Genomic DNA, 9177 nt, shown 5'->3' on the forward strand with positions numbered 1-9177 from the left:
CTCTATAAAAGCAGACGTTTTGGCTGTTTGCCAGTCTGGAGCATTCAGGTGTGTGTTAACAAAATACATAAGCAATGGTCTTATAGAAGCAATTGTTGCTGCACATCAATCTGGAAATTTCCAAAAAATTTGGAATTCAACATTCTATAGTGAGAGAAAGAATATTCAAGAAAGCATTCATGATAGAATCTTCCCAGGAGTGGACAAAAAACCTAGAGCTATATCTAAGACCCTACAGGCCGCACTGAGCATGTTTAAAGTCTATGAGAGTAAAATTAGAAGAAGACTGAACAAGTACGATTTGTTTAAAAAAAAACACGGAAGCATGAGAAACGTTTGCAAAACTGAAAAAAAAAAAAGAATCAAGCTTTTGGAATGGTTTAGTCAAAGTCTAGATATAGTAATCTATCTTAAACACTGGACTACTCAAACATATATAAAGTAAAACTAGTGAGAAGTGACAGACGATGCCTCACCTGCTCCACCCTGTGTCTCGTCTGTAAATAGGGATCGTATCGTGCTCGGATGGCCCTCATTGACGTTGGCTAGAAAAAAGGCAATGAAAAAAAAAAACATCACAGACAGACAGTCGCACTGTATCGACAAGCATGGCAGTGTCCAAGCACATCATTACCTCATAGCCTGTGTACGACTGTGTCGAATATTCAAAGTCAGAGTCTGGACCACCTGGACAGTACCTGTTAATGTGAGCAGGAAAAAATTTGTCGAAATGAGATAAATATGAAATACACAAAAATCTAAGTTTTCAGTAATAATTACAGCTAAATGAGGCTCCTTTACATCTGGCAAGTACTGGTTACTTCCTGCATACTCAACAAGGTCTCACATTCATGCAGGGAATGTGTAGACTCTTACACAAAACCAGTGGATACACTTATACAACTTGAAATATACTTGAAGGTGGAATTATTTTAAAATATCATACAAACATGTAAATTTAACACTGATGTGAGTGTATAAACTTTTAACATTTACTGTACATCTACTTACACACAAATGTTTCCTGTAAAACTGATGTGAGGACAGCGATGGGGCTTGCACATCACAGCAACTACAGCAATCTACACAGAGAAGTGAAAAAATATGTTAGTTTGCATGCAAATATGAACTTTTAAAGTTCTAGAGTTTCATTTTATTCAGTGACTTTTGATCTTAAACTTCAAGTTAAAAAACAATACCACCTTAATGCAGAACCGGTGTTCTGCCAATTCTGCAACTAGCTTGGGAATCGATTCATTCATTTGTTTATTATATAGTGGATCTGATAGAAATATATGACTATCAAAATATGCTGCACCTAATTCTGCAAAACATACGTTATAATAAAGCATCAAAACATCCTTCACTAAGTCTTATAGTACATACCCCTTTTGCGTTTTTCGATAGGGTAGTGTGAATCGATAGCAGGGTCTATAGAATACAGTAGCAGTAACACAACTGATACTCACTACACAAACTGCCCCTTCTTACCCTCGTGTCACAGCAACTTGAGAGATGAGCGACTGAAGTGGAACTATATTACTAGTCCAGAACAAAAACAATCAATGTACCAAAAAGAAAAAACCTGTGGGAGTACGTAATCAGGTCAGCTTGCGTTTCCTCCTTTTCCAGTTTAATGTCAGCAAGTAAAAGTAAGGTTAAGATGGTGTGCTAGCCTAGCAGAGCATTTTTCTAGTTGGTCTGTATTGCTAGCCAAGCTTAGCAGTGCATCTCTCCTCTTGGTCTTTCAGTGCCTCATTAGAGTCGTGTCCTGTGACAATAGTGACAAACGTAAGAGTGACAATTCATTTCATTTGTTAAATGCAAATGAAAAAAAAAAGCGTTATTCATTCTCCCAGGAAAACACATCACTGCAAATGAATATGCAATGAATGAATTTCAACTTGTGACGTGGCATGACAAACCAAAGCTGGCAATTTCCACAACACAAGGGTGAGTCAAAAACGATCTACACTCTGGATGTAGAATTTATTAAATTAATAATTTAAAATGAAATTTAAACAAACTCGCTTTCTAATACACTTTGTCCATGTGTCAGCAAGCTTTCAGAGTCTCTCTTTAAAAAAAACGTTTAAGGCTGTGCGAGTCACGAACGCAAATGGTTGTGCTCGTAGGGCTGCTTTCAGGGGAACAAACAGGTGAAGGTCTGATGGAGCAGTTCCATACTCTGTAGTTTACTAACAGGCTCGTAGTGATAAATAAATGGCTTGTCACAGTAACAATTCTCTTTAAGAAACTTTCACCTTCCTTGGAGTATTCCTGCATGAATTCTGAATAACTTTTCAGGAATTCAATTACAAAACAGTCTGCACAAATACAGTTAAGTCAATACTGTCTGTCACTTTTCAGAAAGACAGGAAATAAATTGAATGAAAATTGGCTTTGTGGCTTACCAGGTTAATCTTACATTCGGAAATGAAATAACCTTTAATTAAAGTGATATAATAAATATCTCTAACAAGTCCTACTGATTGATACGTGTGCGTTTAATATTTGCTCGCTTCCTTTGCCAACACGAGGCAGCACTGCGACTTCCACAATGCATTAAAAGAACAGAGAGTGAGGAAACTGAAAGCATTCCTCAGTACACACTCTTTTCCACTCTCCTGTCAGATCTTCTCTTTAATTCCTCTCCACACGTTGTTAATTTTCGTCATTTATTTTAGAGGATGAAGTCAAAAGCATGATTCCAGAGTCAGTGAATAATTTTCATGTGGATTTGTGAGCTTTATCTATCTCTCTTACAAATCTACATGACTGGAGATTAATTACAGAAGAAGTAAATTAAGTGTGAGAAACGGCGCACAGTTGTAGCAATCGGAAGCAAGTTATACTCCAGCTGAGGAGCTGCAGTGAAATGAAGTGACAAAATGTGCATGAACGTTGGGTGCAATTGAATAAACAAGTTCTTTGAACCTGCACGTATAAACCTACAGTGACTTAGCACTAATTATATGATTCAGAGCCTATAGATTTACACGCTTTGGAGCTCATGTAGAATACCAACATATTTGTTTTTTTCCCCCAAACAATGACTCATGAACATTACAAATTTTTTACAATTTTTTAGATCATTTTTTTTTATGCAAGTGCTCAAACAAACAAGTTACAAACAGTTTGGACAGCTTTTTTCCTATTTAAATAAAATTATTTAAATCATCATCATTTAAAAACTGCATTTTGTGTTTACTTGGATTATCTTTGTGCAATATAAAAGGATGGGGAAAAAACTTCACAGTACTTATAATTTTTTTATAAAATCAATATTTGTTGTACCAACCCTTTTCCCTGCAAAACCGGAATAGCCATCAATACTTATATGTACACTCAGCACACAGGTTTTGAAGGATCCTGGCAGGTAGGTTGTGCCAAAAACCTTGGAGAACAAAGCACAGATCTTTTGTGGATGTAAACTGTCCTAATTCCATCCGTCTCTTCATGCAATCCCACACAGACTCGATGATCAGGACACTCTGGTGGACAAACCATCACTTCCAGGACTCCTTGTCCTTCTCTGCATTGTTTTTCATGACATTGGCTGTATGTTTAGGGTCATTGTCCGGCTGGAGAATAGATTTGGGGCCAGTGAGACGCCTACTTGATGGTATTGCACGATAGATAAGTACAGTAGAGCATCTGCCTGTATTTCTCAGCATTGACAACAGCACTGTTGCCTGCAGAAACTCATTACTGTACCACTCTCCAGTCCCATGGAGAATAACCTGCCTCCTGTTTTGTTCCTCACCCAGTTTTAACCTGCTTGGTATAACTGGTTAAATCACTCATGATGCTGGTCTGAAGGCTAGTCTTTTAGTTTTTTATTTAAGTTTCATCTCAGTAACATGTAGCCTTCAGAAATCTTTTTAAATAATTCTCTGAAATAAAGGTGGATTATTATTGGAGATTCTGAACGTTTTTGACCGGATACATTCCACAAATTTCCAAACATGTAAAATGTCATTTTAAATCCACTGTCTGATTTATGAAGGTTTTAACACTTTGAAAACAATGCATAGCCAAATCCCTAATCGTCACACAACTCAATGTCTAAGGGAATCTGTTTTCTGGTGAAAATGCAAAAATCCGATTTTTGGCATGTCCATTGAAATCAGTTTGGCATTAGATTGCTTTCATGTAGTCTTAACAGTAATGTTCAGATATGAAATCTAATTTTTGTTAATTTGATCTGAACCACATCCAAAAACATTTTAAATTTAGATTCAGATGTGTCTCAGTCTGGATGCTCCAATAAGATTTCAAGCCGTTCATTACATCACTCGCAAGTTCACAAGTGGTATGGGACATGGATTCATTGAGATACCTCGATGCAAAGACATGTGGGGTTATGATGAAAGAAACAGAGATGGCAGTAAAAAATATATATATTGCCAAGTATGTAAAAGCTTCTGAGGATGTACAGTATCAGTACAGGCATCCGTTACCACAGCAACCAATGGTATGTAGACAGGTCGACGATATGTCTTAGATTTAAGCTCTAAACAGAGCCAAATCCAATCTGATCATTTTCAAATGATAGTTTGGAATGTCAGTCCTAAAGATCAGATCTGTAAAGCAAACCATGCAGACCTGCAGTCTGAACAAGCCCTATGACTCCCTAAACACTCTTACCTCCAAAGTTCAATATAAACTGAAGCCTTTAAAGGGGTCATACAGGCCTACATGCACTTTTTTAAGCTGTTTGGACTGAACTGTGTGTTAGGAGAGTGCGTACACAACCACTCTACGATGATAAAGAGCCGCCCAGTGGTTTTCTTTTCATTTATTACAATAACATGCCCCTTCTGAAATCAGGCCAATCGCAAATGCCTGTCGATGTGACGCCAAACCGACAGAGGCCGCTCCTACACTAGTTGATTGACACTGGTGTTTTAGCAAAGACCCGCCCGGAGTGAGAAGAAGCTGTCGGCCATAGTTTTTCGCCGCTGGAGCAAAATGTCGCCTAAGCGAGTGTGGTGTACAGTTGTTGGGTGTAATAGCGAACACAGCAGTCGTCATTCACTACCGACATCTGAGCCGCTGAGGACGCAGTGGCTGAATTTAGTTTTTAAAGCTAACGTTCCCGCCGATCTACCCAAATGCGTTTATGTTTGTACTAATCATTTTTCACCAGACTGCTTTATAAACGCGGGTCAATATAAAGCAGGTTTTACTAGGAAGCTGCTCCTAAAAATGGATCTGTACTAACGCTTCGTGTTCTTGCTTCATCTTCACCAGGCTCAGTGAGTGTAATTCCTTTTTCTATGAATCTTTGCAGGTCGCCTTTTTAATAATCACGATGAATGCGGAGTGTAAGTTTACTTATACTCTCATAGAACATGGTTATGGCTTCTTCTCTGTGTACATCCGTCTCTATATAATCCCTAATCGCCCGTTTATAATAAACAATGCATTAAGGTGATTGTCTAGTTGCAAACTGTGTACGTAGTCAGAAAACTATATTATGCTTACCTTTGTTACGTTAGATGGTTTATAACGATGTCTGTTGAAGATTAAGAAGTCATGTAAACACATCAGTAAACACATCGCGTCCGTATCTCTCTCAGTAAGTTTCTCTGCTTTTGTTGTTGTTGCTTGCGGCAGCGTAACAGCCCGTTAATTCATGCCCATGCAGTGATGAGAAAGACAAACGGGTCGATCCATGTCCATTCTTTTAATTTCTGCGTTGTCAGGCGATATTACAAACTTCTGCATAGGTTCCGTACTTAAATCAAACCAAAAACGACTGAAGAAAACAGGCTCAGGCTCTATATTCCAGCGTTTTCCAGTTTGGACTGCATTACCCACAAAGGACTGTGTTGTGGGCAATGTTTTGTGGGTAATGCAGTCCAAAGCATTGCCCGCACTGGACTACACTTCCGTGGCTATACCCCACGTGTGTTGTGAAGACACGCCCCACAGAACTGGGGGGGGGGGGCGAGCTCAGCAGAGATTATAAGCATTTAAAGGAGCATGTACTGAAACAGGTTGCTGAGAACAGAGCTAGTTTTTACCAGTTAAAAGTAGTGTTTTTTTTTAATAAATTACAAACTTTTCATTAGGACCCTAAAGATCATATTAACATTTAATGAAAAATGTTTCTGGATGACCCCTTTAAGTACATTTTGTTAAGATGATTTTCTGTTTGTGTAAATAATTGTGATGTGGTTTTGACCGACTTTAGCCCTAAAACATCTATAATAACTTTTTTGGTGCCAGTCATTCTTAAGACTCAGTCATAAACTCTGTGATAGCTTTGTTAAGAGGGAAACCGTACCCCACTGGCTGTGCGGATGGGTTTGGCCTTCAGTTTTGGCACGAGAGCTCGTCGGTACTGGGGCGGCACAGCAGCAATGATGTCCACTAGACGTGGTTGTGCTGAAAGGCCGTACTTTGCTGACGTCTTCGTCTTCACCCTGAAAAGTTGCAACACATTTGATTCTGGTTTAATTCAGTCAGAAATAGAGTGAACACAGTTAATTTTCTTCTAACAGATCTGGAACTGAATTTGGTGTCAGATGGTAAAAACATTTAATCTAAACTAACTTTGTTTGCCTTGAACTTATGTGAACATACAGTAACACATCAAGGTTTTTCTATACCATGGAACAGTGTTTCTCAACCAGTGGGCCATGAACCGGTAAGGTCCACACAAAAAGTATATAAGTATATATCACAGAGTGTTTTATTTAGAAAAATTATCAGATCATCTCCCATTCGATTCTGTCTGTCCATCCACACTTGTCTCTGTATCGGTTTTGATGTCCGATAAAATGAAGCTAATGTTAAAAGCTAAAATAAGTAAAAAACATTCTTTGCTAGAGGGCTTTTTTGAAAAAGGGAAAATGCCCAATGGTGAGCCAGCAGAGGAGACCCTGAGACTGCCAACAAAAAGAAAGCTGCATGTAAAAGAAACTAAAAACCCTGCTTCCAACAACTTTGTGAAATGGGGTTGTCTGCAAAAAAAACTAAAATTATGGAGCAGACTGGACATAAGGAATACACCTCAGATGTCATTGTCTGCCATTACTCTTAGACAGAACCGTCTCATCAAAGGGAATGAAGCTTAGAGCTCACAATGATTCTGCATTATGGTACGCTGTATTTATTATGCATTGTATTATGCTTTGTTACTAGTGTACGGTGGCCAGTCTGTGGAAAAATGACTCGCATAAATCTGGTCGGTGGTGCAAAAAAGGTTGGAGGCCACTGCCAAAGAGAATGCAATTGTATTCTCAAATCTGACTTGTCATAAGGTGTGCACTGTTTGTAACGCCGTGCCGCTCAGACAGCGGTACTGAATGTAACATGAACAACAGGTTTTTATTTTGTTTTCATGATGATGGATAATTCCAGCTATAATTCACAGGAAATACCTAGTCTTTCAGACACTGAACATTACACCTTAATAGAAACCACTTAAATAAATGACATGTCATTTATTAATACTTAAAACATTATAATAAAAAAAAGACAAGTAAAAGGTCCACACCACCCCATGCCTCATTTTCTTACAACTCCATGGACTGTCACACATCATTCTTTATTGCTTCTAAAATATCTTATCCATACAAATAAGCACAGAAATAAAAATACCAACAGTTCTTGTTTGACTTAATTTTTTTTATTATATTAATTATATGAGGATGTATCAAAAAGTTTTGAGGTGAGCTCTGTTTACAAGCTTTGGTTTCTCACCATATGTCCTCCCCCTGACACCTTAAAACCATCACTGTTGATGTTTTGGCCCCTTGGGACAAATTGTGATGCACATGGCCTAAATGTCGAGGAAAAAAAGGAAGACAACAAGCACGCACTTAGTAGAGCTGTGACCTGCCTCGCTTATTCCGTCATGGACATGATGGGCTCCTCCACCATGGAGATTGTTCCTTCGTCTCAGGGTTGTACCCATACACCCAAGTTTCGTCATTGGTAATGATCCTTGACATAAAGGACGGATCATCTACAGCAATTTTTGGTTTTTCTGCTCCTGGATCAGCAGCCTGAGTACGAACTTGACATCATCCAGTGATGTTCTTCCACTCTTGAAGCGTGTGTGCCACTCAAAACACGTAAAATTATTGATTGCAACACTGTCTTAAACTTGCCGAATGGCAGATTTGTCCAGTTTCATCCAAATTTTTCTGTTCGCGTTTTGTTCTAACTTTTTGTCTATGATGAAGTAGCAGTTGTCAGAATAGCACCAGTTGCACAGGCCTGGTGTACACAGGACCATGTCTTTTGGCACTCCGGCTTATGAAGGTCGGTGCTCCCTGTGTGCGTGCAGCCTTGTGCTGTCATTTGGTGGTAACTTGTACAACTAGTCTTGAAACTTTTTGATACCCTCCCATATGTGATAAGTTTGTTTAGAATTGTTACAAATATTCTGATATAGAGTTGGGATATTTATAAAATCATGTTATTTGCAGGTTGGCAATGCAAGTTGTATCCCCACCTACAGTATTGTGATAATATTGTATCAGGTCACCCCAGTAATCCGCGTCCCTAAAACGTACACTATTCTCTGTGTAATGTATCTGTGTGCTTTTCCTCCGGCTTGGAGTTCAGTAGGATTCTGCACAATGCACATGCTTTAGACTTGACTTACTTGTTAAGGTTGATGTCTTTCCCCTGCTCATGAGCCTCCACTAACTGTTTGATGACGTCTGCAATCGTCATCATCATCAGTTCAGCCCGGCTCAGATCACCTGATCAGTTCAGAGACACGTGATAAGAATATCAGGTCATTAAAGCCTCCTGAAACCATCAAACTCTCTGTTTGTTGAAGATGATTTACAAGTCATTACGAATCAAGCCATTACAAGAAAGCCAGGGCTTCCCCAAGCCATCTGACCTGCCAGTATTTCATATTAATATAAGCATCATGGCACCTATTAGCTCTTTATAGCTCTTTATAAAGCTAATGTACCTTAACAACACCTGCACACCTTTCATTATTAGCAGCTCAGATAGGTGTTTTTCTACTTTCAGGATTACTTACTTTTCTTTCTCGGTTTTCCCATCTTGAATGCAGCTCACATAAAATTTCAACTCTCTGCACTTTTTATTCTTCCTTTCTTTCTTTTTTTAACGATATTAATAACTAGTCGGACATGTGTCTACGTAAACAGAGCTAGCATGGTAACGTCAACACGATTG

The 9177-nt window shown here is 38.7% G+C and overlaps 1 protein-coding gene across 1 annotated transcript in view; it reads right to left on the bottom strand.

Moving 5' to 3' along the window:
- Positions 1-9177, bottom strand: part of elp3 (elongator acetyltransferase complex subunit 3) — a 29259-nt gene extending 20082 nt beyond the window's left edge. The window contains exons 1-6 of the mRNA XM_053489413.1: positions 9020-9177; positions 8627-8726; positions 6296-6434; positions 1012-1082; positions 635-698; positions 477-545 (exon numbers count right to left, since the gene is read on the bottom strand). Coding sequence (XP_053345388.1) covers positions 477-545; positions 635-698; positions 1012-1082; positions 6296-6434; positions 8627-8726; positions 9020-9041 — 465 coding nt within the window. The 5' untranslated portion in view covers positions 9042-9177. The remainder of the gene's footprint in view (positions 1-476; positions 546-634; positions 699-1011; positions 1083-6295; positions 6435-8626; positions 8727-9019) is intronic.

Source organism: Clarias gariepinus, chromosome 27, assembly GCF_024256425.1.
Source record: "Clarias gariepinus isolate MV-2021 ecotype Netherlands chromosome 27, CGAR_prim_01v2, whole genome shotgun sequence".
NCBI lineage: Eukaryota > Metazoa > Chordata > Actinopteri > Siluriformes > Clariidae > Clarias > Clarias gariepinus.